Source organism: Harpia harpyja, chromosome 6, assembly GCF_026419915.1.
Source record: "Harpia harpyja isolate bHarHar1 chromosome 6, bHarHar1 primary haplotype, whole genome shotgun sequence".
Classification (NCBI taxonomy): Eukaryota; Metazoa; Chordata; class Aves; order Accipitriformes; family Accipitridae; genus Harpia; species Harpia harpyja.
In genome coordinates, this window is record NC_068945.1 from 13575452 (window position 1) to 13590825 (window position 15374).

Consider the following 15374-nt stretch of genomic DNA (forward strand, 5'->3'; position numbering starts at 1 on the left):
GAATTTAGAACAGCTTGTTCAGGTTTTTGTCCTGTAAGACTTTAAAAACCTCCAAGGATGGAGACTCCACAACTTCTGTGGGCAAACTGTTCCAATTCTTAATTACTGCCCTTTTGCATCCACGCAGTTGGAATTTCTCCTTTCATTTTATGACCGACATGTACTTTCCCTGACTTGTACATAACCTTGGGTGGAGAAGAGTCTTAGCGACTACAGACTCTTAAGTCTTGGATTCAGTAACGGAGTCAAGGCTATGAAAAGTTCCACGACTATATTGCGACTACCCCTACACTTCAAATTAGGCACAAGCTCAAATTCCTTCTAGATCAAAGTCTGAGTGATGGCCTATTTGAGACTGCCAGAATTGGTCCCAATTGTGATTAAAGAAAGTAGAGATCTATACATTAGCAAAGTTTGGTATTTAATGTGATTTTAATTTTATAGCAAATATACTGACCAATTTTGACAAAGCATGCACTCAAGACTCACGTAAGGCTTGCTCTCCAAGTATCTTTCCAGATGACAAATGCGTTTTGTTATCATCTGCATGGAACTGAATTGTGGAATGATACGGGCTCCTCAATCACTTACCACGTTGTGTAAGAAGCAGAGGATATAGCGAAGAATCTGTCCAAACACTGATTCTGAATTTTGATTCACCAAGGATACAGTCTGGGAACCTTGTTGTGACACTCCAGATTTTCCCAGTGTTTGTCTTCAAGTCAAAAGCAGGATAGGCATTTCTTATTCTGAAAAGAACATGTGATGAAATTATGTCTAAATAGGCATGCATTTCAACTCTCTTACAAGAACAAAACAAAAATTCTACAGGATACCTACAATAATAGTACATAGGCAGCTGTTTGGAATAAAATTTTGGGCAAACTGAGGGGAAAATAGTAGCACCTCAAACCTTGTTTCATATATTAGTGGGATACCTACATATCAGGTAGCGTGCATATAACTACATCTTTTACTTAATAGGAAAACCATCAGTAGAATCTTAATGAACTTCACAGAATCACTGCTGAGCTTGACCTCAGTGAAGCCAAAAGGAGTTTAAACACAGACTTCAGTGTACACCAAGCATGGTAGAAATGAGGGTGTTCAAATATGTGCTTAAATAACAGTTTTAACTTAAAACTAACTAAGAGCATGTGCACAGACAGCTGCGACTAGGATAGCTGGTCAAAGTGAATACAGGAAAATGCTTTCTATGCAAAAATCTTAAGTCGTCCCTATTTTCACGGTGCTCTAGAATCCAATCTGAAATCCTCATTACTAAAACCATGGGTATTTATGCAAATGTCTGTAGAGAGCAACAACTGTTACAATCATTGAGTCCCTCTGATATACCATTACCTATAAAATATATTGCCCCTCCTCCTTCCAATTACCAAAGATCTGCAGAAACTAATTCTTCCTGAGGTACCATTTCCTAATGAACACTGGTCACAGGTATTATGTCTGTCATCTGAGATTAAACTTGATTTTTAAGCAAATACGCTTTGCAGCTGCAGGTAAGGGTGCATATAGTACTAGCTGAAGCTTTAAATTTCACTAATTGGCCTGAATATCTTAGTAGCTAAACTCAAACATCCTGTACTAAGCATATTGCATTCTTTTTTGTTTGTTAGTTTAAGCAGCATTCTGTAGCTTCTGAGTTAGCGGTGCTTTATACTGTCTCTGATTAAAGTGTATTTTGAGCCACAGTTCTCTCACATAAATTTCTTCGTTACCACGTTACCTCCTGCTTCAGGGCTGCTGCCCAAGTCTCTTAAACAACAGTATGAGCTACTCTTTTATGCCATGTATTTCTATAGCATGAGAAGGAAAAAAAAAAAAAAAAACAAAACAGGCTTCCAAAATTAATAATCCAATGAAGCAGCCCATTTCTTATAATGAAAACCAGGGGGCATGATGTTTCAGTGGGGTAGGAGGAAACGAGGCTCAACGATACCTCCAATATGAGATAGATTTATACTCATAGTAAAAAATGATTATACTACAGAGGCTACTTTGGTGACCTATGTAGTTGATGTCAGTCTATTTTCTTTGTGAGCAAGGTACACATAAAGCTTTCCCCTATCACCAAATTCACTCTTGTAACCTGTTTCTGTAAGAAGGCCAAGGACTGAGTAAGACTGGAAGCTTCACTACCCTTTCTCCAGCATCAAATTAATGGGCTATGTACACACATGGGGCATGAAGCCCCTCCTCAACTTACTGGCAGTCATTTCAAAACTAAGCAGACCTCATCTCCTTCCCTACCCTCACACTATCTATATTTTAGGATAATGTGGGAACAGAAATTTGCTTTTTATGCTTTTCAGATAAAAATGCATTCAGTTCCAGAAAGTGTTGCTCACTTATGGCCATCTATTGTTTTCAAGTGATTAAAGGGCTTCTGGGCTGAGCAAGTGAGTGAAACATGCCAATTGCAAAATTTTGAAAGGTTAGGTCTTCCAAGGCATAACTGAAGTACTACACAAGTATTACATGAAGAAAATCTTGTGCTACTTGCTTTCTGTGCTGCAACAACTCAGCGTATGCAGGAAGTACTAACATGTATAGGGATTTGCTATTTCACAGCATTTCATAATGCTGTGTATTTCTTTGCAGTGCAGAGCACATCCCTGAAGTCAGTAGGAGGTGGAGGAACTCTGCATTTTGCAGCATTGAACCCTGAGACTATCAGCTTGGCGTCTTCTGGTATCAAACTTGCTTTAGGATGTATTCTGAAGCCACCCATGGATGAACATCCACTATAGCTATGTCCATAATTGTAGAAGTAACCTGATAAAGGGATTTTGAAAACTGCTTTACAGTTGTGTACAATAAAATGTTTCAATTATAGATTGCTACCTGTACAAATATTACCTAAAGAAAAACATGATTGGTTTCTATTTGAGCTACATGCTTGAGGTGCAAACCTGCATGTCAGAGTTTGAATTACACAACTTGCCTCTGATGTATAAAACTGCCAGTTATTGAGATTCTTTGGGGACTGGAAGGATGCTCATTTGGCAAGACTGAATATGTTAGTTATTTGCAAATTTATGACATTTTTTGGTCTTTTGTTTGCTGTGACATTTTGTCCTAAGAATGCTTTGCCATTTGTTTGATAGAAGAAAACCAAAGGTTGTTCTTATTTTCTTTTTAAGAGTATTTGCTAGTGATGCACACTAAACAAATTACTGCAAAACAGGAATGGCTTAATTCTATTAATCTTTTTAGCCCTGTAAATAAACTCATTTATTCACCAAAAAAAAAAAAAAATCAATAGAAAGATTTTCCTATAATCAGAGTGCAAAGTTAAATGTAGAATGTTTGGACATTAAAAGATTTCAATATCTGAGAGGAAAACCTGTCATGTGGAATGTACCTTCATGCATCTGATGTTAGTAGAATTGGGTTGGGGTCCAGACTGATGAACTGTGGAAGAAAAGAAGACTGAGACGTATGTGAATGAGTATGTTTTGAAGCTGACCATCCACCCCGTATGAATATATAATATATTCACTGTTAATTTTGGGGCAATATCAAACTGTTGTTTTTTGCATTTGGGTTTTGTTGTTTTTTTTTCTTTTAAGAGAAGCAGGCTTGGCTGACCTTGAATACAGTCAATTCATTAAAGTCTAATTGAAAAAAAAAACCAACCAGCATTCCATTTTCCAACTACTTTCCTGGGGGAAAGAGCATGCATTTATGCTAACAACTTGATAGTGTGATCAGTGAATATCTATGAAGGAAAATGAATCTGCACAGATGGTCTAAAAACTTGTATTTCTTAGCGCTCTTGGATTTCAGAACAATTTCTTTTTCCGATGAAGATTAAGAAAGTAAAAAAAGTTCTATCCCATTAAGCCATGCTATTAACCGTAACGGTAAACAATAATTAAAGGAGGTTTTGTCGCTTGCTAAGTCTCACTTTTCATCATGACAGTATGTACTAATTCTGTTCTCAGTCAGTCAGTTCCTCCAATTCTTTTTTCCTGCTCCGAGCTACACAGGCACTAATATTGTCCAAGACAATGGCAGAAAATGGATCTTAAGCTTCACACACTATAAACCTATAACACTGAAGAGTTAAATGTACTTATCACTGATAAAGGGAACAGCTAAGGGAGAAAATATTTTTTGTATTAACATTTCTTTGTGTATTTTAATCTTTCAACCAAAATTAGACGCATTTCCATATTTAAGTAGATACTGGAATTATGGTACTGTTCAGGAGTGCAGGGTGTGGTGGGTTGACACTGGCTGGATGCCAGGTGCCCACCAAGCCACTCTATCACTACCCTCCTCTCAGCAGGATGGGGGAAGGGAAGAAAATAAGATGGACAAAAAACCTCACGGGTCAAGATAAAGGCAGTTTAATAAAAGCAAAAGCAAAGCAAAGGCCACATGCAGAAGCAAAGGAAAACCAAAGATTTATTCTCTATTCCCCATCAGCAGGCAATGTCCAGCCACTTCCCAGGAAGTAGGGCTTCAGTATGGTAGCGGTTGCCCAGGAAGACAAATGTCATAGTAACAAATGACCCCCTTCTTCCTCATTTCTCTTAGATTTTATTGCTGAGCAGACGTCATATGGTATGGAATATCCCTTTGGTCAGTTTGCGTCAGCTGTCCTGGCTATGTCCCCTCCCAAGATCCTGCCCACCCCCAGCCTACTGGTGAGGGGAGAATGCTGGAGAGACAGCCTTGATGCTGTGTGAGCACTTGCTCAGCAGTAGCCAAAATACTGGTGTGTTATCAACACCTTTCTAGCTACCAATACAAAGCACAGCACCATGAGGGCTGCTATGGATAAAATTAACTCCATCTCAGTCAGACACAATACACTGGGATAACCAATCCAATTAATATAAATAAGTGAAATGTCATAGTTAGCTGCATAAAGTTTTTTTCGTTACTTACTTCTCCACTACATTGCAAAAAGCAACTGTATTTTCATTACTTCCTTGATTTGCTTCAACCAGCTGGATAGACCAACCTGTAGCCTAAAAATACCAAAAAGACACCAGAAGAAACAGAGCTCAATTATTCAGATAACAGGAGCATAAGGCTAACCTTGCATTTGGTTCCATGAGAACTAACTTTCACACCTTATCCCTACCATGACTTGATGGAGCTCCAAATAACAAATAACCCCATTTTGAGTGCACTCTAAATGCTTTCAGATTAAAAACACGAAGTCACGAAGCATCAGCTAGCCTAGGTTTAACAATTATTTTTTTCCCCTCTGTGCAGAATATAAGGAATTCCAGACAAAGCTTTCAAAATTTACCTAGTGTCAGAGCACAGATAACTCTAAATGCAGATGTATGCTTAGTTTAAAAAAAGGGAGAGGGAACAAAACGAAACTTATACTGCAGTGAGTTTTAATCCTTATTTTCTCTCTTTCTGCCCTGGAAGGAAGCTTAGGATCCTTTCAAACTCCATAAACCTGTCAGGTAAGTCCCTAAGACAGATAACAGGAAGCCAGTGTATTCTGTTGAACATGAAAAATCCCCAGATACCTTCTCTAAACTTGGAGAGCACAGGTCTGAGCCACTATTTTGGGTCAAAGCACCCCCTTGTCTGTTTGCCATAGTACGCTTCAGTCAGAACATTACCTCCAGGAAAGAGCTTAATACTATTATATCTGCAACCCCATTCTACTGTTGTACATAGAGACATGTACAAGGCTTAATTGAGACACATACAAGGCTCAATTGAGACACCAGCTTTTAAACCCCTTCAGACAGAGAAGCAACTAATGACAGGTCACAGAAGAGGAAACTGAGATATGGGAAAAGGTGTATTTTATAATTTTAATAATTTATATACAAATATGTAAATTTATAAAAATTAATAATATAAAACAAATCCAATTTAAGGGGTTTTTTCTGGACAAGGACATGCAATATGCATGAAAAGATGCAGGCTGGGAAATTTTAGTTACAGTTTAAAAGATAGGATAAGTATAAAAGATGAAAGATCTGTTGGGAGCTGGCTAGTGGGGAGATCACAATGGCAGAACTGAAAGCTCTGAAGTTACAAACCTTTTATAGATACTGTCAGTCTTGGGTCTCATTGTATGTAGTATTTTCTTTAACCACGATAGCACAAGCAATAGGAAAGCACTTATGAAATTTAAAGATAATAAGGGGGCGTCATCAACAGAGGGAAAGATTGAAATGTCTGGTAGGAAAAACAATGGATAACCCTGAGGGTTGAAATAGGAGAGTGAAATTAAATTTAGCAATACAAATTAGTTGTCCATCACCCCCTGATTGTAAGGGCTGCTGAAAAAAGCTCCTTCAGAAGTCACTGAAAACATAGCACCTCCACCGGCTCATTTTTTCCACCTTGGTTAGACAACTACCTTACAAACTCACCTCAGCGGAGTCATAAGAACTTCTAGTGGAAGTGCATTATTTTGAAATTATGAACAATTTGGTAACAGTAATGGCCTCCCAAAATTATGTAGTCATAAAAAAAACCCCATAACACAAACAAAAACCAACAACAAAAAAACCCCATTCCTGATCACACATCAGGGTAGACAGTTTTACAAAAAGATATATTGACAAGGCTCTAGGAAGTTTACATCTGGGATGTCATGTACCCCTATGTTCCAGATGGAGGAATTCAAGCTGGAACAAGCTCAGAGAGACATCGCTGTGTTTGTGGGTGAGGTCTACAGCCAGGAGCAGGAGCACAGCTCACAGAGCACAGCAGGCAGGTAGAGCTACAGCAGTTGTTGCAGCAGGGGTGCAAAGGGAGCCCAGAACCTACACTGAAGACTACACAGCGATGGTGGTGACATGCCACATGGCACAATCTTCATCATGGGGTGCAGAAACTGCCCCTGTGGACAGCAGAGACTTTAACCCACACGGAGCTCCAGAGGAAGGATGCTGCAGCCCAGGTGTCTGGCTGTAGGGCTTGTCTGGTGCCTCTCCCTGGGGCCTCGCTGGTGGGGAGCTGTGCTCTGGCTGTGGTGCCGAGCTGCCAGTGAAGGGGCTGCAGGAGTAGGTGAGCAGCCAGGAAGAGGAATAGGAGATTGACAGGGACTCTACAGAGCTAAGGACCACCCAAGTCCTATGCTGCAAAGGAGGGATGACTTAAGACTACCCTACAGGAGCAGTGGATTGAGACTCCCACAGGAGGAAAGGCTGGAAACCTGCTGCTTCCAGCAACACAAAAAGGTTCCTTTCCTACCTGCAGTTCTGTTATTACAGAGCAGGTACAGCGCCCTGGAAAAAGTGCATGGAAAAAGAGAGATAGTAGGTAAATGAAAAGCTAAGAAAACTATGCCACACGTAAGAAAAGGTGAGGCTGGGACACAACATTGAATGGGACTGAAGGTATTAAAAGAGCAAAACCACAACTGGGAACTGGGGAAGGAGGAAGAGAGAGGAATTAAGCAAGGAGAGGGCCAAAACTGGGAAAGGATGATTGGCCATGAGGACATGGGTATGGATCCTCAAGTTCGTGGCTTGAAGAAGAACGTGATTAAATAATTACTAAAGGATTGCAAAAAGGAGCTTGACAGACAAAGCTGGAATTCAGACCCTCTCCTGCAGGAGACAGAAGTAACACAGTAGCCCTCTGCCTCTCTGCACCTTTGCTGGCAGCATTTCTAAGTGAATCCTAACAGCAACCAAGAATCCTGCATAGACTAGTAATAGTCTACACAGAGGGAATTAATATACCATTGTTAACTAACTCAAATTCATTCTCATGGCAGGAGCGTACGTAGTAGATACATAGATCCAACTCCATTGATGAATCATGTGGATGAGATTTAGTTTTGTCATTTCTCTTTTCAGGTGTTCAGAAACTTTACTTTCTTCCCATTGCATATAAAGGTAAAATATTAATTACATGATCATACTTTACTTTTCTGTAGGACTCCAGTCTCCACTCACTGCAAATATATGAAAGCTTGAAGTGAATGAGACAGAGAATTGCACATGGAGAGAACTGATGACAACAGGGGTAAAGTAACAGAGTGCATCCTTGGACGACTGGAATCTCTTTTCCCATTCACAGATTTCTCACGTTATGCTCAAGTCACCTGAACCATCCTTTGCAAATATGAACACTAATTGTGTATTTCTTTTTTCTGGAGCACCCAAACTGAAATCACAAAGTTTGGTCTGATGACTGGGCTTGGGTGAAAAAGCGAATCTTGCTAGTTATTCTGAAAACATTAGATTCTAAATATCGTAGATGGAACAGCCAAATCTATTGGGTACTTTTTAGGTTGTATTTCAGTTTTCTTTCTATATGGAGAAAATAAAATCTCTTTTCACAGGGATGTTGTGAAGACAGTTTCTTTAGTATTTTTGAACATCCATCTTGGTGATGACAAGACCAGAGAAAATGAACATTTTCTTTATTACACTGGACATATTTTGATTAGCGTGCATTAAATAAAGCCTAGGGCTGTACAACTGCATCCAAGAGCTAAGGATCAGAATGACAGTATGATTTCAGCAATGTGAATATTTCATCTTGCATACCTATGACCTATCTCAATGCTAATCATGTTTCAGCATCCTTTCCGTTTCACTCTGTCTGCAGTCTTGGTTCTCATCTCCTACTACTCAGATGCATCATTTACTCATCCTGGAGCTCACTAATCTAATTTGTGCTTGTTCTCTTTCTTTTGCTGTGGTGCTCCACTTTTCCAACTGTTCTGACTGTCTTACTCGGCATCAGCCCTGCCACCCCGCAGCCCTTCTTGTCTTTTCCAAAACTCCCAGCCCAATAGCAATGAGTTACTTCTTCACAGGCTTTTTTACCCTTCCCTCTCTCCACTTTCTTTCACTCTTATTTCCCCTTTCTTACCATCTCAAAGTTCAGTTGCCAGCCCCTTGCTTTGGCTCTCATTCTATCCTGACATGGCTGTTTCTCCCTGAAGGAATTCCTGTGACCACACTGATTTTTCTGCAACAAATCAATTCTCTCCTCTCTCCCGTTTCTTCCTCCTCTAGCTAAACAGCTCAAATGCTTCCCTGACTTAATCAAATCCTCCCACACATTTGATTGTAGTCGCCCTTGACTCACTCATCTCTGCTCTTCCCTCCCCTATAATTCTCTCCTCCTCTGTCACAGAAGCATTTGTGCCTGTTCTTATTTGCCTGCTTCCTCTAGCACCTCTTCTTCCCATACCACAATTTAATCTCCTCCTGCTCATTTGTATCCCATTTTCTACTTTTCTCATGAGAAGGCTTGTTCTTTTCATCATGATGTCAGCATGCTTTAGTTTTCCTATTGTAAGTAAAAAGCAACAACAGCCTTTTGTCTCTCCACCTATTCATCCCCTCCTCTTTTGTATTCATCACTGAACTTCCAAAACGTGGTGCCCAGGATTAGTCTTAAGAGTTCCTGTCCTCAGATATATTCCTCGTCCCCCATCTGTCTGGGTCTGACTATGTTTACTTCTATAGTTCTCCCTATTTACAGACACAGAAACAAGTCAATCAAGTGTCTCTTCCCCTTTGCTTTATGATACTGTGATCACTGGGAGTTAAAAGCAAAAGGTGAACATAAACTGTGTTTTAATATTGACGGTGCAGAGATACCCTGTAAGATATTTCAGGATTCCTATAATGATTCAGAATGCTAAGAAGGACTAGAGGAAAGGGAGGTTTTATCTTTTTTTTTTCCTTCTCTATGTCAGGATTCTGAAAGAAAGAAAATGAGGAGAGATATAACATCAGAGTGAGTTATGGAAGTCCCATAAGACATCGTTATTAAAAACAGCAAAACCACGACTGAAGCTAGGAACACCTGATGGAAGGAAGAAAAAAGATAAAGTATTTCCTTCAAAAAGACAGCTAAAGACAGAGTGTGCATCATAGGATCCAGCTTCCACAGTTATAGTAGATATATTTATTTTTAGAAAATTATATATGCACACATAAGTGCATGCAGGACATGGTATGTATAAACTCACATGATCAGGATAGGCCAGCCAAACTAGACACAGAGACAATAATCTGGCTTAACAGAAAAACAGATTCAGCATAATGTATTGTTATTTTGAATCCCAGGTTTCATATCAGACCATGAAGATTTGTTATCTTATTTCTTTCAAACACATCTTACTCTACATTTCTGTACTTATCCCTCTGTGGTAGTTTTATGGTTCAGTGAGCCATAGAATGAGCCTACTGGAGCATTCTAGACCATAATCTAGATTCTTTTCTGGTGTAAAATGGCAAGTTTCCGTTAGAGTCAATGGAGATACTTCATTTCATACTAGGTGAGGAACTGGCCCTATTACTTTAAAATGAAGTCTTTTTTTAACAGGTAAGTTGCAGAAATGCATTGACATTTTAAGTATAAGTTGGCTAAAACATGAAACAGGTAGGACAGGGACTCTGCCAGTATAAAATCCTCATTAGCTAGCCACAGTAGTCACCTTCCATTCAAAAGTAAATTTTTATGGTCTGCTGGGTTCTCTTCTGATATTAGAATCAAAGGAAGAGGATGCTCAGAGGTTTTCATACTGTATAAAAATCTCTTAACTAATCACGTAAAGTTTGTTTGAAGGCATCCTCCTTGTAAATGTACAAAAACACTGTGGGAAATTCTGACTGCCAAGAAATCAAGATACACAATTATTGGAAAACATACCTGACACTTCCCTGCATCTCTGTCTTTGGAAGTAGTTAACACTAAATAAGATGTGAGTAACAAGTCTCGCAGTTGCTTTTGGCCAGCTGAATAGTAAGACACGTGACAAAAACGCTCTACAGGAGCAAAAGCTTTTGCTTCGCCCAAGGCATAAGTGTTATATTTTTCATAAGATCTTTAAATCAAGTGCTTCTAATCCATGTTGCATCACTATGAGTGAATACACAAAGTGCAAGGACACAAACAACAAACAACAATCGAGAACTTTAAGCACTGTTAATATGAGAAAATTTAAATACCTCTCTGTCATGTTCAGAGCTGCTGGGCCAGGTAGGTCCTATGTTGCATCTTCTGGAAGTGTCGGTTAAACAAGCTTCCCCATCTCCACTTTCGTCTCTCACTTCTTGTCCAAATGGATAGTTGTCTAAGAAAATGGGACACTGAGCATCTACACTGTCAAAACCTATCTGAAAACTCAGATTTGTGTTGCCTCTTTCCACATTTGAATCAAACACATTTGTGACTGGACTTATACTATTCCCTCCATAGAGTTCTCTCTCTTGACTGTAGGGGTAGGGATCCACCAGAGAGAAGTTTCTGTAATCAGATAGCAAAGAAGATCTGAAGCCAACTGTTGGTGACACTGTGCCTTGTTGCCAGGGAGAGACAGGATTTCCAGGGTAAAGTTCGCCATAAGCAACTAGAGGCTGACCACAAAACTGTTGGTCAGGCACATTCAGACCAAAGATGTCTGATGGGAAATAAATTTCTTCATGATGATGTGAAAGTGATGAACCATAAAAAAAAAATTCATTGTTGACTTCATCAACTATTCGATCAAATCCTAGGCAGACCTCTCCAGCAGAGCCAGAACGGTACATTGGGTACAATGCTTGGTCCCCAGCTTGTCCTTCACCAAATTCATTGTGTGAGAAAGGCACTCTCCCAAAGTATGCCATGGCTGATTCTTCTCTTCAGTCTTATTAATCCTCAGGAAAGTCTTACAATAGCTCCAAGATCAAGAGAGTAATGTTCAGAACTGGAGCTACATACCCACTGAAATGAAGCACAGAATAGAAGTTAAACCCAAAAATATCTAGTATAATGAAAGCAGTACACTTCTTTGGTCTTTTTTTTGGTTTAGAGCTTTCTCCACAGGGTGGAAAGATTTTCTTCATCTCGAGCTTGAATATTCTTTTGCCTGATCCTTATTTTCAGACACATTTATTATTATTATTAAATTATTATTGTTATCCTGAACTCCTAAATAGCAGCAACAGGACGCCTGAAACAATTGATCTAAATACTAAGATTTTAATTCTGACAAATTTTAAATAAAATCTCTGTATTATTTCCATTTTTTTACACTTGTATAGCACATAATGCAGGAATCTAAAACAAGCAGGTAGGAAAGCTTCATATTAATGGTTGCTTTAATGGCAGTTTCCTTCACATCTTCCTCTTGTTTTGTGCCTCAAATTTCTTCATATTCTACCACTTTTTATCTTAGTGTAATCAGTTGAAGAAAGTTAAGTCAAAGAACATAAAAGACAGGGATCTTCAATTAATATTCAAAACACTACACCTCAAAAGCTTGGATATAGCATATAAAAAGGAAAACAAATATAAATAAATCAATTTCAGCCTTTTTGTTTCTTTGTTTTTCAAAGCAGATATATCTTCAAAGACTGAGGTTGTATCTTTTTTAGCAAATTAACAGGCAAAAGCATGAACTTCTGCAGAAGCTCACCATCATTCATGCTGTTACTAGCAAACTTCCTGATATGATTTTGGCATGTGCTAAGTAGTCCTATGGTTGAAATGGGCAGCATGTACTGGAGACTGCTGTCAGTAGGCATGAGGGTATCTTTTTTAGGAAAAGAGTTTAAGTACTAAGACCAAAATCTATTCTGGGCCACTTGCCCTCAAGGTCTTGGCCTGTTTCATTTACTGACACAGATGCAGCCTAAAAACACAAATGACACAGTATAGCAATACTACATAAAGTACACTGTTGTGCTGGGTACTTTATCACATAAAAGAAATAGAAACATCTGATTTAATAATTCAATTAAAAAAATGTATTCCCTAGCAGGAAAAAAAAAAAAAAGGCTACTGAGATAAAAAGCATGCTCAGAAATTGCTAAAGCTTAGCTCCACAAATAGCTTTTCCAGTATGTCCCCAAGACCTATACTGTATTAGTTTAGATAATAGTACCTTGCAATGAGAATCAATATTACAACAGAAGGTATTCATCACAACTTTATTTATTTTTGTTCCATTTGAAGTCAAAGTCTAGGTGACACAGGCTTCTGTCACCCACAGTGAGGAATGAGAAATGAAAAATTAAATAGGCTGAAATAAAATCTCCAAGTTAGAGGCGGAACTACTCTTCCAAGCACTCTACTTAGTGATTCCACATGTTGTGTGCTTTGGTTTGCTTTAACCGTGTTGAAAAAAAAAAAGCATTTATGAAGTTACACTAAGCCAGATAACCAAAATGATACATACCACTTTGAATGGTGATCTAAGCATGAACTTCAATTACAGTCTCTGCACCTTTCTCTCAGGGTGAATCCTGAAGTTCACAACATTTTTAGATTAAGATGACACCCTTTTTTTCAGAAAAAAATTAATAAGCATAGCAATAACAATTTTTTTTAATGAAATTGTCCTCATTTACAACTTCCTGTTTCTCATTTCTGCAGCAGGTAAATAAAAGAAAGAAAAAAAAAAGAAAAAGATACATCCATTAAATCAAGAAAGAGAATGTCTTTTTTTTTTTTTCTGCCTTGAAAATTGGAATGTTAAAGGAAAAATAAAAGATAAAAGAATGATATCTCCCTCCAGCCCCATCTTCCTTAATAAATTTTGGCTACCTGAAAGACTATAATTGAGGCACAGAAAATACCATACCTTTTACACCCTTTCAACTGTTTCTAATTTTTTTTTTTTTTTTTTTACATTTCAAACAAATTCTGTTTATAATGATACATAAATGTCTAACAGCTAACCCTGTTCATTCACCTCTAACGCTTTTATGTGTAGCATCCCATATTTCTCCAACGGACAAATATTCACACACATAGAGCCCACCTCCATCTATCTGTATATGAATGCTTATCTCCTGCACTCTCCATACTGTTCAGGAGAAATACTGCTTTCCTGGTGGTCTTTAAAAGCATGCAGTTTAGCTATAGTGCCAAAGGCTGGTCTATGCGTTCTGTTTCCCTGTTCTCCTCAGTGGACTGGGAAGTCCACATGAGCATCAAGAAGTCTGCACGATGCAGCAGGCTCCCTCTCCCAGACTGGATCACAGCAGAGGGGGGGCCTAGCAGGGAGCAGACCCTTGTACAGCACTATTTGTAGCACTGTGTCTCTTTTATATAGGCTTGCATTTAAAACTAACCATTTAGAATAGAAACTCAGCGTGCCATGTTGTAAATCTCTGTGGTTTAAGTCTTACCTGCTAGTTCAGTTAGTAAGACTAGGCTCTGTATTTGGCCAAAACCTGAGGCTTTTTAAAACAGCATACAAAGTTCAGGAAAGGAATTGGCTCTTTGCCAGCCACTATTACTCCATTTGAATTGTGCAAAGTGTATTGATAACATTAAATTTTCAAAATCACTAATGAGGTAAAATTTATAATGCTTTTTTTTTTAATAAAGTTAAGGTTTTATGTTCATTTTCTTTGCCTTGTCGTTTCTGAATTCACGTTTTGGAGGGTTTGGCTTTTTTCTTCTACAGCTATGAAGCCCTCCTTTTCCTTTTAAATGACAGCCATGTTTTCACATAATCATGTCGTTCTGAGATCAGTGGTTTTAAGGGAGAATCCCAACAAATACTGTAAAATATTCAGTACAAATCAAGAGACTTGACAGCATCAGACAATGCTCACAACATTGTAGTTGCCGTTCAAGCACACGAAAATACATTCCTTACTTCATCATGCATATACATTCTAGTATAAAAGCTTGGTGCACTGTGGGCTCAATTTTCCCTTTTTACCAGAACGCAGGAGAGGATTGGGCCACTTGCTAAGCAGTAAGAATATTTGTTGCAACCTCTTACCTGAAACACATAATTTGTTAGAAGAACATACAGTCTCCTATGCCTTCCTGTTCACAGACACATCCAGATGAACTATATGCTTTCAGTATCAAGGGGGTGTAACTTCTTTGTCAGAAGCTTTCCTTCCTGTTTAACCGGTTTACTGAGGTAATGATTCTTGCCCACGTCTTCCTTCAGGGAAATTTCAAACAGCAATAACAATAAAAAGCTAACACCTTATCTGTTCTCTTTCTCAATTTGGGAACCCAACCTTTTTTTTTTTTTTCCTTTTTCTTTTTTTTTTTTTTTTTTTTTAAACGTGGTGGTAGATGATCTCACACTTTCACTACAAGTATCAAACATGCTTAAAATAACAAGATAACTTCTCTAAGACTTGCCTCAGAAAGACTTCTGCAAAAATTTTGCTCCAACTTCATGCAGCTTCCATCTATCTGCGCTGGTGGTGCGTGCTCTGAAAGGAACTCCTAGCTCTGCTCAGAGAAGGGGACGGTACAAATCTTGCATGGCAGAGAGGCCCTCTGGCTTTGGCTCCTCAGTATGCAGAGCTGGGACAGTCTAATGGGGAAAGAACCTCCCTCATGCTGGGATATTTCCCAAAGACCCATGAAGCCTTGCCCCTCTGCAAAGGGCCTGCTGAAGAGCTGGAGTAAATACAGCACTGGTC

At 38.8% G+C, this 15374-nt stretch overlaps 1 protein-coding gene across 1 annotated transcript in view; it reads right to left on the reverse strand.

Moving 5' to 3' along the window:
* Nucleotides 1-14946, reverse strand: part of PIK3C2G (phosphatidylinositol-4-phosphate 3-kinase catalytic subunit type 2 gamma) — a 211250-nt gene extending 196304 nt beyond the window's left edge. Inside the window, exons 1-4 of the mRNA XM_052790705.1 lie at nucleotides 14711-14946; nucleotides 10938-11694; nucleotides 4921-5003; nucleotides 592-749 (exon numbers count right to left, since the gene is read on the reverse strand). Of these exons, the coding sequence (XP_052646665.1) occupies nucleotides 592-749; nucleotides 4921-5003; nucleotides 10938-11597 (901 nt within the window). The 5' untranslated portion in view covers nucleotides 11598-11694; nucleotides 14711-14946. The remainder of the gene's footprint in view (nucleotides 1-591; nucleotides 750-4920; nucleotides 5004-10937; nucleotides 11695-14710) is intronic.
* Between the last annotated feature and the right edge of the window lie 428 nt (nucleotides 14947-15374).